Consider the following 14,217-nt stretch of genomic DNA (forward strand, 5'->3'; position numbering starts at 1 on the left):
GTCGCGTCCAATTCGCAAATTCTGCACTGCACAGTGGAAACACACGTGTGGGGAACATGGCGGCGCCCTTTAGGACGGTGTGTCGGCCATTACTGAGAATAATAAATGGATCAGGGACATTAAACTTAGGGGTACGAAATTTGTCGTCTTCTAAGAATCAGTGTTGCGCGCAAAGTCTCAGAACAGTGAGTGCTGCATCTCCCTGGGCGCTGCATGGAGCTGTATGTCTTCAGAGGCTGCCAGTGATCTCTCAAGACAGGAACCCCCTAGAGGAGAAGTTCATGGAGCTAATGTATCAGGTAAGAGTGACCCAGTCTTATGTAATCAATTCATATGAAATAATTTATATAATATGTTATGATTTATTATTAGTATATTTTAAATATAAATCTAAACATATATAATTATATTTTTTAAATATGATAATATAAATGAAGATATCATTTCTTTAATATACTTAATTAATATTTTCATATATTGTAAATAATGGCCTACCAGATATTCACGTATTCATAAAATAAATGAGAGAAGATTTTAATAGGACATCAAAGGCAAAAGTATTTGTGTTCAAAATGTACAAATTCTTAGCCTGCAGAAGTACCATGTTTCCCAGATATTATTATTATTATTAAAAACAATTTGACCAATTTTTTTTTATTACTTTCCCCCTTTCTTATTTAATACATGCATACAATAATATATGAGTAAATTGATAGCTTATCCCTTAAGCTCATACCTCGGATCTTTATTGACCAGGGAGCTTATTCCAGTCCCTATACCTCATCTTTTTTTTTCATTTTTTTTTTTTTTTTTGGAGTTGTGCCCACACCTCTTTAGTATTCCTCAATCTTTCTCTTGTAAATAGTGTAACATAAAAAAATGCCATATAGTGCAGCACACAAAGGGGGGAAAAAAATGCCAAAATTGCAAAAAAAGAAAAAGAAAAAAAAATATTTTTTTATAATGGCTAAAGAACCAAAAGTGTATAGGGTCATTAGAAACCCTAGGTATGTAATAGTGTTATTTATTTATTTATTTATTTTATTGTACTTCCAAAAATTATATTTTTATGATTATTTTATATCTATATTAGTTTACTATCACAGGATACCTATTTATTTGTTTATTACAAGAGAAATGAGTACTATATTCATACAAATACACATTAGGTTATATTCCATTGATTTTCTGTGCAACAAATGAATTATCAACAATTGTGAATTATCAGTATCCCATATGTATGTACACATACATATTATACATGCTATTTGTTACTCAAGGTGGCGCTGTTGTTTTAGTGATTGACTTGATTTACATTTGACATTGCTATTTGATGAAGAAACAACATGGAAGTAAACTATAGCAAGTACAACACATGAACAGTATGAAATGACTTTTGTCATTTGGATGTACCACTGAAATGATGTAAGTTGTGCATCTATTTAAACTCAGTAAGTGCCTGAGAAAATACTTATGTGTAGCTCAAAATGTGTTTGACAGCCAGTTGCATCTCGTGAAATTTCAGTGTAAAAGTAATGAATCCTGTTCTAGATTTGTTGCATTATCTCATTAATATATGAAAAATATATTTTATTCTAATATTTTGTAATTGTCTTGAAAATATTTTACACTACCTGGGCATTGTGTAGATAATTTTTTTTATTTTATTTTATATAATTTTATCCCATTTTTTCTCCCAGTTTGGAATGTCCAATTCCCACTACTTAGTAGGTCCTCGTGGTGGCGCGGTTACTGACCTCACTCTGGGTGGCGGAGGACAAGTCTCAGTTGCCTCCGCTTCTGAGACAGTCAATCCACGCATCTCATCACGTGGCTTGTTGTGCATGACACCGCAGAGGCTCACAGCACGGGAGGCTCATGCTACTCTCCACGATCCATGCACAATTTACCACGCGCCCCATTGAGAGCAAGAGACATGGGGTAGAGACCACGAGGAGGTTACCCTATGTGACTCTACTCTCCCTAGCAACCGAGCCAATTTGGTTGTTAGGAGACCTGGCTGGACTTGCGACTCCAGGGGTGGTAGTCAGCGCCTTTACTCGCTGAGCTACCCAGGCCCCCTGTAGATCCATTTGTAATAGATATACCTGCTGGGTCTCTAAAGACCTGAATATGTACGAGTGTTTGGTGAAATTCCCATGCATGTAAGGGTTAAATATATACAAACAGAAAGGAGGCAGACATCACCAAACAATCAAGTTATCAGTAAATCAATTATTTAGATATAATAACTTTATTCCTTAATTTACGAGTCACATCATTACTATCCACCACCTTGGAGAAAATCTTGTTTCATATTTTGTTGGCATCACTACTAACATGCTTTAATTATTTATTTTCTAAAATGAGAATGAAGTAAATAATTGATACACATATATAATTGGAGTATTATGTCTAGCATTATTCTTGAGGTTGTGTATTTGTCTCTGCTGGACAGCATGCATTTACAATGCTGCCTATTCTTTAAACTGCTTCCCACAAGCCACCTGTCAAGTACATCTCATAGGATTGGTTATTGTTATACAGATGGAGTTAGAGAGAAGTCTGCTTTCAGACCATGAGTTGAGACTCATGGAGGATGCAGCACGTATGAGTCGGAAACAGGAAGAGGACTATGATTCAGATGAGGAGGAGGATTATGGAGGCAAAGAAATTGTTACGGCACAAGATCTGGAGGATACATGGGAACAGAAACTGAAGCAGTTTCAACCTGCTCTGAGGTCCAATGGTGAGCAGTCTGTAAAGATCACTTCACCCCGTAGAGGCTATTTCACATAATCAGGTTAAATAATTGGTTTGAAATAATACATTTTTTTAAGAGGAGTAGTTTAGTTTAATTCTTTATCTGCATTTGAGAAACCTGCTCAATTGACAACCTATCTCTCCATAAATCACTCTACAGGTGTTGACAAGACAGATGTGAGTTCTTCAGAGCGTTGTTTAGCAGACAGCCTGATCTTGCTGGTGAAAAAGGATATTGGCAGTCAAAAGCTCTGGCTCTTGCCTCAGATACAGTGGCAGACTGGTGAGACGCTTCGACAGACAGCCGATCGTGCCCTTGCAAGTCTACCAGGTAATTCTTTTAAATGCACTTTCTATTTAGGCTAAGTTCACACAGTAGCAGGATGCAGTTGTCAGTCTTGATTAAAAGTGCTAAATACAGTTCACAAATCATTTGGTTATTAACAACAGTGTTTCCCCTAGGATTTTTTTCAGCAGCGGTGCTGTTGTGCACGCGTCCACAAGCCTGCCACGCCATACCCGCATTAAAACATGTTGGTCGAAGAATAGATTAAAATAGGGCTGTCAAACTCAATTTCAGCCTGGGCCACATCATGGTTTATTTGTGCCCTCAAAGGACCGGTTGAAAATGTGGCACCAGCACCTGCTTTGGTAGCACTTATGCAAATAATATTACATGTTCAAAGCACATTTGACAGTACAGTATTGATTTTGAGGTTGGGATGCAGATGAAAATTAAGATATTAACAACAGTAACATCTGTGGTTAAAATTAACACCTAATTTTTAAATAGCTAAATTGAAATATTCTGACAGTGTGACTAAGTTGGGTCTTCTTTACAGATTCCTTTGATCAGGCTCCTACTGATAAAACTAGTCATGTCTTGGAATTTCTGAAGGCAAACAAAACAACTTGCATTTTCCGACAATCAGAGAGCATTACAAGAGTACAGATTTTACACAGATGGAAAACTGATAGCTTGGTCCATAATTATGAAAATGCACCATAGTTCTTCCATAGTATCCATAGTTTTAACAATTGTGATGACAAACCGTCGTGGTGACATCATCACCGGAGTGCTCAGTGCGCCTCCGTGTTTGTTTACATGTCTGTAATAGTCTGACTAACATGCTGTCTAATCTTATGGTTTACGTGCAAATTTGTGTGTACATGTTCTTGATTCATCTGTCTATATCCATGTGGTTTATACACTCTGCTACGGACATTATCACCATCACAACAGATCATGTGTCCATCTACATTATGTAAATCTCATTCCTTTGTTTACAATCTATCGGTTGTCATTTGCTCATGTAAAATAATTGCAACAGTCAGTATATGTTCTATCAAGGCATTTATTGATCATTTGTCATCATACAGCAATACTGTTTGTTTATCCCGCTGTTTCCTGGTTTGTTCTAGTAAGCGCACGTAACCCGGAACACGCTTATGTTAACAACGGCCATACTATTTTGCTTTGTTAGGTGTTTGTTTAAGGTATGTTTATCATTGTGAAATGTTTAATTGATTTGCATTGTGTTATTATGGACTCTATTTGACTGTTAAAGCAAAGGTATTGTATGTTGTAGTTTATACAAGGGATAGCGGGGAAGTGATGCTACCCCGCGGTAATGGTTTGTCCCACTTTTGTGTGGTGGGACGAATGCCTATTTAACTGGTGTGTTGGTAGGTTTTAAAGGGGAAGACATACAGACAAGGTTGGCTGTTTGGATCCAAGATGCCAAAAAGTGTTTCCGTGAGTGAGACCCTGAGCATTGTTTTAGTGCTAGGTTTTGCTGCTCACAGCAATTTTGCTTTGTGTTTTGTTTAACAAAGCGTATGTGCTGCGCCTTAAGCACTGAAGTTGTAAGGGTCATGGAAGAACCCAAGACTGATGTTCCGGCCCCAGACCAGTCAGGGACAGTAGCGGTATGCTCAGACCAAGTCGAGGTATCATCTGGGGAGGTAACAGACCCAGTTGGTGCCATGCTGCGTACATTCCTGCAAAAACAGCAGCAAAGGAAGGAGCGCATGGAGAAAGAGGCACAACGTCAAGAGCACAGATGGCGTGTGCTTCAGCACCAGTTTGTTCAGCTACAGTCTTAAGTTCATCAGGAGAGGCAGGACTGACAGTCAAAGGGAGGAGTGACAGTCCCCACCACCTCTCCATCAGCTGCAGCCCAGATTTCCCCACCACCCACCTGTCCAAGTCAGCAGACCCAGCATGCTAGCCAGGATGATGCACATGAGTCTATAGCACAGTGGCAAGGATCTTCACTGCCAAGCTTCCAAAGTACTAGAATGCAACTGTGGAAGGATGATGAGGACATAGAGCACTACTTGACAACATTTAAATGCATCGCTCAAGCATGCAGATGGCCAACACATGACTGGGCATTGCATCTTCTGCCCCTCCTTACAGGTAAAGCGAGGGCAGCCTACATAGCCATGGAGCCTAATAAATCCTTAAACTACGATTACGTCAAGCAAGCTATCCTCGACAAGTTTTAAATCAACGCTGAAACCTACCATCAACGCTTCAGATCATACAGTGTCCAGGAGAATGAGACTCCAAAAGAGCTTCATGTAAGGCTGAAGGACTTGTACGAGAAGTGGATGATGCCCAAGTGTCGTAATAAGGAGGAGATTGGTGAGCAAGCAGTGTGAGCCCTGAGACAGTGTTGTTGCAGAAAGAGCACTATGTGGTTAAAGATGACAGGCTGTACTTACAAAGTGCTTAGGGAGAAAGGTTGGTGGTTCCTGAACCAATGAGGTTGAAGATGTTGCAGTTAGGCCATTCAGTTCAATGGGCAGGGTATTTTGGGCAACAGAAGACACTAGCCAGAATTGCTCGCAGATTTTATTGACCCAGACTGTACATGGTACAAGTCGTGTCCAGAATGTCAATTGACTAGTCCAGATTGAAAAGGTGACAGAGCACCTCTAGTGAGTCTCCCCATCATTGACATTCCATTTTCACATATTGCCATGGATATTGTTGGTCCCCTGGAAAGGAGTAGGGCAGGGAATCGCTACATTCTAGTAGTAGCAGACTGTGCTACTAGATATCCAGAAGCATTTCCCCTCAGGGACATAAAAACCAGACAGATTGTCAATGCCCTTATCCAGCTCTTTTCACGTCTAGAAATACTCCCAGACCAGGGAACCGATTTCACGTCAAAGCAAATCAAAGAAGTCTACTCCATGTTAGGCATACACCCCATACAGACCACACCTTACCATCCTCAGACTGACAGTATGGTTGAAAGATTCAACCAAGCACCGAAAGCCATGTTACACAAGTTTGTGTCTGAAACAGGGGCAGACTGGGAACATTGGTTGCCTTACCTTCTCTACACCTATCGAGAGGTTCCCCAGTCATCAACAGGCTATTCGCCCTTCAAGTTGCTGTATGGACGGCAAGTTCGAGGACGTTGGATGTCTTGAAGGAGGACTGGGAAGGGGAAAATCCAGTTGAACAAACAAGCATCTTATCTAATAATTTTATAATTATAATTATAATTATATTTATCACACATTATACATTTGCACATATACAGTGAAATTCTTTTTTTCACATATCCCAGCTAAGCTGGGGTCAGAGTGCAGGGTCAGCCATGATACGGCGCCCCTGGAGCGGATAGACGTCATCACCATCGTGATGATCACCGGAGCGCTGGCTCAGTGCGCCTCTGTGTTTGTTTACATGTCTGTAATAGTCTTACCAACACACTGTCTAATCTTATGGTTTATGTGCAAATTCATATGGACATGTTCTTATAATTATAATTTATAATTATAATTTTCTTTATTTATCACACATTATACATTTGCACATATACAGTGAAATTCTTCTTTTTCACATATCCCAGCTAGGCTGGGGTCAGAGTGCAGGGTCAGCCATGATACGGCGCCCCTGGAGCAGATAGGGTCAAGGGCCTTGCTCAAGGGCCCAACAGTGGCATCTTGGCGGTGCTGGGGCTTGAACCCCCAACCTTCTGATCAGTAACCCAGAGCCTTAACCGCTGAGCTACCACTGCCCCCCGTTCTTGATTCATCTGTCAATATCCATGTGGTTTATAAACTCTGCTACGGACATTATCGCCATCACAACAGATCATGTGTCCATCTACATTATGTAAGTCTCATTCCTTTGTTTACAATCTATCTGTTGTCATTCGCTCATGTAAAATAACCGCAACAGTCAGTATATGTTCTAACAAGGCATTTGTTGTCATTTGTCATCATACAACAACTGTTATACTGTTTGTTACTTGCCTGTTTATCTCACTGTTTCCTGGTTTGTTCTGGTAAGCGTGCGTAACCCGGAACACGATTATGTTAAAACAGCCATACTATTTTGCATAACCCCGGTGTCACTCATGTTTGTGTCTTTGTTAGGTGTTTGTTTAAGGTATGTTTATCGCTGTGAAATGTTTCATTGATTTTCATTGTGTTATTGTGGACTCTTTTTGACCATTAAAGCAAAGGGACTGTTTGTTGTAGTTTATACAAAGGATAATGGGGAAGTGGTGCTACTTCATGGTAATGGTTTGTCCCACTTTTGTTTGGTGGTAAAAATGTAACCAGTGTTTTGGTAGGTTTTAAAGGGGGAGACATATAGACAAGGGAGGCTGTTCTGATACAAAAGGTGTTGCCGTGAGTGAGACACTGAGCATTGTTTTAGTGCTAGGTTTTGCTGCTCACAGCAATTTTTGTATAACAAAGTGTATGTGCTGTGCCTTGAGCACTGAAGTTGTAATATATTTTTTTCTTTTGCTTAATTTATTTCTTTATGTTCCTTTGCACTTTTTGTAGATAGCACTACCATTCATCACTGTTTGTAAATAAACTGCCTTTTTGCACTGGAAACCACCTTGTCATACTGTGCCTTCCTAGCTCCTCCCTAAACCCTCAGTGCCACGCAATCCGACAACAATGATATTTGTAATAGTTCATGATAACCATGTAAAACCATGCATGGCTCTTCACTACCATGGTTAGTATGGTTTCTATATAAAGAACTATGGCATTTTTGTAATGAAAAAACAGCAATCTAAAGTTTTTCTGCCACAACTACTGTAGGTAATACAGTACATATAGTGTTACTACAGTAAATCTAGGGTAAAGTTTTGTAAGCATTGTGTTCTGTGAATTGAAAAGCCTTCTAATTTATGTTTCTTTGTCAGTGCTGTCTAGAATGTGTGGGCTGTTTGTTTTAAACTAGTTTTATCACCGAGTCATATGAGTTTTGCAACAGACAGTTCTGTACTGCATTCTAACGGGTTTCGCGGTCCCTGCCGTGCATCTCACTGGTTCACAAGCGCATTTAAAATAGTCTTTTCGGTTGAGACCTGTCTGCGAATTACTGCACCTGCTCTGTCCTTGTGCTGCTATGATTAAGCCGTGATCCGTGTAGCGCTGTTTCATTCCACTTTTGAAGTGAGCAAAATGTGCTCCAAAACATACAGATGACAGGGGAAGGCGCATTTATATTCACGAGGAAAACACTAACTGATTTTTCTGTGAAATTTTGTGATTCCCTGCCATCCTACATTTCAGAAATGAGCTGGCGGGCCACTTGAAATGAAGCGAGTTTGACGTGTTGTTGTGCGGTGACGTCACTGTGAGTAAGCGCGTGTGTTTGTGTGATGGGGTCTCTTTCGCAGTGTTCAAGAGCACAGCTGACTGGGGCTGGCAAGCGTATGTTGCGTCAAGAATATTAAACTAATCATGTGAAATCCCAACAGCGGTGCTCATAATAGACCTTTTTCACACTCCAGGTTTTGGAACGCGGAAGTAAACATTTTCATATGAAGGTGAATCAGTAGCAAAACTCGTGAGCTTGCATATTTGGATTTGAGAACTTGTACAATAAATATTTGAACTCGTAAGTTGAAATTTCCACTCACAGTACCAATGTAAAAACTTGTAAAATAAAAATTTGAAGTTGAATGTTGCGCAATAATTCAGAGTTTGTGTTTTGAATTCATAATTGCAGACAAGTAGTCACAAATGTGTAAAATGACATTCACATAAATACAACTACAGACACTTGTATTACACATTAACTTTTGTAAGTCTTTAATTCATTTTCGCAGTACAACCATAAATCGACACTTACAGCCTCTCAAATCTGGCACTGCAACTTTAAGTCTTCACGCTTTGACTTTTGCAACTAATTTTGTGAAAAGCCTGTAGCAAAACTCACTTGTGCACTTGTAAAATCCTGATGAGAGAGAGCAAGACCAGTGTTTGGTGGGGGAGGGGGACAGTAAAGTCATTTTATTGGATAATGTCTGGCCACCGGTATGGATAGTGTTAACTGGGGATGTGCGCGTGCATGAGAATCATTTCACATGCCTTTTGAGTGGATTCCTTCAATATGAATAGCCAAGGAGCAAAGAAAAGACATTTTTACACATTATAAAAAAAAATTTGGTAACATTATTAACCCACTTTGTTTAATTGATGTCTGTTCTAATGAATTTGACACAGTTTAAGACCAATTTTAACAGTTTCACAGGGTAACATCTGGTTTCCCATGTTAACTTTGATTTGAATGGGAACTGGTGATTACACTTGTCAGAGCAGTAAAGTGCAAGTGGAATTATTTTATTTGCAAAATTAAAGCATCATAGTCTCAAATGTCTCAATAATTGACCTCTACTCTTTAGATCACTCTGTTGGCCTAGTGATAATGTGTAAAATAATTGTATTTACATTGTTATAACAGCATCACTTACTTTTCAAAGGTTATGTGCATGACAATGTCGTATGTTTATAACTACCCATGACTGCTAGATGAAAGAAGATGATCTTTCAGAACAGCGTTTCTTTTTTTTTGTGGAGAGCAAGTACAAATACCAAATTGACCAGTGGGTGAGAATAAATTAGAATAAACTCTGTGAAAGCATGAGAAATTTCTTCAGAAACTTAGAGTACCTATTATGGTTTTTCAAATATTACCTTTCATGTAGTGTGTTATATAGCTGTTTGTGAATGTAAAAAAAGTCTGCAAAGTTTCAAAAATCAAAGTGCACAACATATGGAGTTATTGACACCCAAAAGAAAGAACCGATTCTGAACACCTGAAACGAGTCATTAGTAATTCCAGACTTACTTCCTGTACTTACCTACGTAATTTGGTAACAAAAAACCCCCACCTCTGCTCTGTTTACATGTACAGCCAGTGCAGGCTGTTAGCCTGTTAGCTGTTAGCCTCTGCTAACCGGCTAACTCACGTTATTGTCAAACTACATACAAACTTACCACAGAGAAACGTCGTGCTTGCGATGGTGGTTCGGATTGATCTTCCGATGTATCACTATCGGACTCGGGCTCAAATTGGTAAGGTAAAACAGACATTTTTCAGACGGAGCTGAAACTCTGGATATGGTAGTGGCCGTTTCTTTTCTGACACGCGCTGTAAGCGGTAGACCAATCACAACAGACTGGGACATCTGACCAATCAGAGCAGAGTAGGCTCTCTGAAAGGAGGCGTTTAGAATGAATCCTTTAGGACGGATCATTGAAAAAGTCGTTTTTGACACTGGGGAAAAAAGGTAATGCTGCAATTTAAATTATGAGCAAATTAAAGTGTTTTTTGACCTTGGATGCATGTAAATCTATTGTATGAGACCTTTTAACATTTAAAAATCATAATAGGTGCACTTTAAGATTTTGCCAAACAAACAGAACTATTATTATTTCAATCTTAAATTGGTGTGACGATTTTAAAAAGCCTGTTAACTATGTATGGAAAATGTAGTTCCTATTTTTTTTTTTGATTTGAGAGGTTGTAAGTGCCGATTTGTGGTTGTACTTCGTACAAAAGTTAATGTGTAATACAAGTGTCTCTAGTTGTATTTATGTGAATTTAATTTTACACATTTGTGACTACTAGTCTGCAATTGTGAATTCAAAACACAAGATTTGAATTGTCTGTGAGTGCAGATTGCAACATTTCACTTCAAATTTTTATTTAAAAAATGTTCACATCGGTGCTGTGTGTAAATTCCAACTTACGAATACAAATATTTATTGTACAAGTTCTCAAATCCAAATATGCAAGCTGTCGAGTTTTGCTACCGATTTACCTTCATACTTGCAGGGTAAATTTCGACAGCACTGAATGGGAGTGAAAGGGAGATCACAGCAAATATTATTTTCACTTACCCATTTGCTCCAAGACCAAAAGAAAAAAATCCACTATTATGTTTGAATGACTTTCCAGAAGAGGAAAAAAATAGAGAGCTATGGATTAGGAGAGTAAAATTGGAGATGCCAAATTTACTGTCACTCTCTCAGCAGCTGTGGTAATTAAGCTTGGTAGCTGTGGAGCCCCTACCAAGTACTGAGTACATATACAGTAAATGAACATACTTTCCAGAAGGCCAACAATTCACTAAAAATGTTTTTTTTATTGGTCTTATGATGTATTCTAATTTTTTGAGATAGTGAATTGGTGGGTTTTTGTTAAATGTGAGCCAAAATCATCACAATTAAAAGAACCAAAGACTTAAACTACTTCAGTCTGTGTGCATTGAATTTATTTAATACACGAGTTTCACAATTTGAGTTGAATTACTGAAATAAATGAACTTTTCCACGACATTCTAATTTATTGAGATGCACCTGTAATCAAGCTTGAAATCACGATCGCCAAGGAGACGACTGTCAAGATTTATAGTGAAAAAGGAGTTATGTTTTGGTCTCTTCTCATCCAAAAACAATTGGATAGCTTCAGAAGATATAGATTTAACCACTGGAGTCTTATGGATTACCTTTATGCTGCCTTTGTGTTTTTTGGAGCTTTCAAAGTTTTGCTCACCATTCACTTGTATTGTATGAACATACAGAGCTGTGATATTCTTCTAAAAATCTTAATTTGTATTCTGCAAAAGAAAGAAAGTCATACACATCTTGGATATTATGAGGGTGAGTAAATGATGAGAATTTACATTTTTGTGTGAACTATCCCTTTAACTTTGTTTAATTTGAACTTTCTTTGTCCCTTGACTCTGTAGGTGCAGATCTGAAGGCTACTTTCCTTGGCAATGCACCCTGTGGATTTTACAAATACAAATACCCAAAAGACATTCAAAAGGAGGGCAATGTTGGAGCCAAAGTGTTTTTCTTCAAAGCTGTGCTGTCCAGCCATAAGCACTTACCCATGGAGAAAAAATCATTTGCCTGGGTGAAAAAAGATGAACTCCAGGATTTCCTGAAGCCAGAGTACCTGAAACAAGTCAACCGTTTCATAATGGGTCTGTAATATTTGAAGAAATGGATATGATGGAAAATATGATAGGGAATGGACTGTGAGTGTAGGTTATTTAGGACATGGATTCCAAGATTTTGGACCCTAGAACTTATCAGAGAATGACAACAAACAAAATGGGTGTTGCTCCAATTGTCACCCACGTTATACAGTATCAGTACTGTTTTGATCATTTTTAGCCCAGACAATTTGATGTTGTCACTGTCTTTGTGTATTTATGTCTGTGGATGTTATGATTGAGTTTATTGATCTTGCCGTCACTATGAATAGAAACCGCTTTCTCAGCAAGTGTGTGCAAAATTAAAAAGGGTCCAGTTTTTCACTTTGAGTGATCTCATCTTTGCATGTATTGTTTAAATATTTTGGGCAGGATGAAAATCATATTATTTTTTTACTTTTCATATTTTTTTTCTATTTTCCTCTTCTTTTTTTTAATTCTTTTTTTTATTTTTTATTTATTTTTTTATCTCCACTGTCCTAACATTAAAACATTCAAAAGAAGCACTTAAAAAATGTCTGGCCAACAAGCTTTTAAAATATTTCCACTTGGGGGCAGTAGTTGGACAAAGAAAGGGATCCCCCTCCCCCTTTTTAGAAGAAAAACGCAAAGATATCCTAATGCTTTTGGCCAGCATATTTCTGTCTTTTCATATTTAAATGCTTTTTACTTAGGTTTCTCTTGCCTTTTATGTCTTTCTCAGGTCATTGACTTTTATGCTGTGCCTGTAGAAATGGGGATTAGTAATACTATGAATTATTTAGGGCTCTTGATTATGTAGGTCACAAAAAATTGGCTGTAGACAGTCATTTCAGTCAGTGTTTTGGGATTTGGTGGAGAAATTACTTAACTGGTAAAACTTAAAAGTCCTCATAAATTGTGCAGCTGTGGGCTCTACAGTTATAAAATTGATGACTTGTTTCATGCAAATGTGTGTTCTTGAGAAGGGAACAGGCCAGTTTTTTGTAGAGTTATGAAACCGTGAGTGAAAAAACAAATTATTTTCCTAAGTGATATGTGACTCTCAAAAAAATCTATTTTTAGGACCATTAAGTCCTAAGTCAGCAAAAAATAAAATAAAAAAAGTACAATTGTAAGTATAAATAATGGTACTGGATACACTAAATTGTATTTATGCTGATTTAAAAAAAAACAAAAAAAAACAAATTGTCTCCAAACAGGAATATATAGGGATGAATTATGACACTGACCTCTTATTGTGAGATTTGCCCTCTATTAAATTTTTTTAAACAACAGTTTTTCTTTGTACACCAAAGCCATATCTAAAGTCCACTATTAATCTATATCAGATATTGGCATACCGTTCTAGTTTTATTTCTTCATGTATACATATAGTGATCTCTGCACTTAAAGGGATAGTTCACCTAAAAATGAAAATTCTCTCATAATTTACTCGCCCTCATGCCATCACAGATGTGCGTGATTTACATTCTTCCGGAGAACACAAAGATTTTTAAAAGAATATTTCAGATATATAGGTCCATACAATGCAAGTGAATGGTGACCAGACCAGCATAAAAGTAATCCATACAAATCCAGTGGTGTAATATAAACTCAGCAAAAAAAGAAACTTTCGACTGCTTTTATTTTCAGCAAAACTTAACATGTTTAAATATTTGTATGAACATAAAAAGATTCAAAAACTAAGATATAAACTGAACAAGTTTCATAGACATGTGACTAACAGAAATGGATTAACGTGTCCCTGAACAAAGGGGGGAGGGGGGGGGGGAGGGGGGTCAAAATCAAAAGTAACAGTCAGTATCTGGTGTGGCCACCAGCTGCATTAAGTACTGCAGTGCATCTCCTCCTCATGGACTGCACCAGATTTGCCAGTTCTTGCTGTGAGATGTTACCCCTCTCTTCCACCAAGGCACTTGCAAGTTCCCGGACATTTCTGGGAGGAATGGCCCTGGCCCTCACCCTCCGATCCAACAGGTCCCACACGTGCTCGATGGGATTGAGATCCGGCCTCTTCGCTGGCCATGGCAGAACACTGACATTCCTGTCTTGCAGGAAATCACGCACAGAACGAGCAGTATGGCTGGTGGCATTGTCATGCTGGAGGGTCATGTCAGGATGAGCCTGCAGGAAGGGTACCACAGGAGGGAGGAGGATGTCTTCCCTGTAACGCACAGTGTTGAGATTGCCT

General features: G+C 38.4%; 1 protein-coding gene across 2 annotated transcripts; it reads left to right on the top strand.

Moving 5' to 3' along the window:
- The first annotated feature begins 15 nt into the window (after window positions 1-15).
- Window positions 16-12,368, top strand: mrpl46 (mitochondrial ribosomal protein L46). Of its 2 annotated transcripts, XR_007892594.1 has the most exons (5): window positions 16-299; window positions 2,548-2,749; window positions 2,924-3,094; window positions 6,636-6,901; window positions 11,793-11,926. XR_007892594.1 is itself a non-coding variant. In XM_051650600.1 (4 exons), the coding sequence occupies exons 1-4, from the start codon at window positions 57-59 to the stop codon at window positions 12,038-12,040; spliced, it is 864 nt and encodes a 287-aa protein (XP_051506560.1). In that variant the 5' UTR covers window positions 20-56; the 3' UTR covers window positions 12,041-12,368. The 2 variants fall into 2 exon arrangements, 1 of the variants encoding a protein (XP_051506560.1); XM_051650600.1 differs by lacking the exon at window positions 6,636-6,901 and having other exon boundaries at window positions 20-299; window positions 11,793-12,368.
- Window positions 12,369-14,217: the final 1,849 nt, after the last annotated feature.

Source organism: Myxocyprinus asiaticus, chromosome 2, assembly GCF_019703515.2.
Source record: "Myxocyprinus asiaticus isolate MX2 ecotype Aquarium Trade chromosome 2, UBuf_Myxa_2, whole genome shotgun sequence".
Classification (NCBI taxonomy): Eukaryota; Metazoa; Chordata; class Actinopteri; order Cypriniformes; family Catostomidae; genus Myxocyprinus; species Myxocyprinus asiaticus.

Bases quoted from the DNA above. Each gene is read 5' to 3' on its own strand.
- mrpl46 (XM_051650600.1), top strand. From the start codon at position 57: ATGGCGGCGCCCTTTAGGACGGTGTGTCGGCCATTACTGAGAATAATA. The intron at 300-2,547 runs GTAAGAGTGACC...ATTGTTATACAG, and splicing joins TCATGGAGCTAATGTATCAG to ATGGAGTTAGAGAGAAGTCT. The intron at 2,750-2,923 runs GTGAGCAGTCTG...ATCACTCTACAG, and splicing joins ACCTGCTCTGAGGTCCAATG to GTGTTGACAAGACAGATGTG.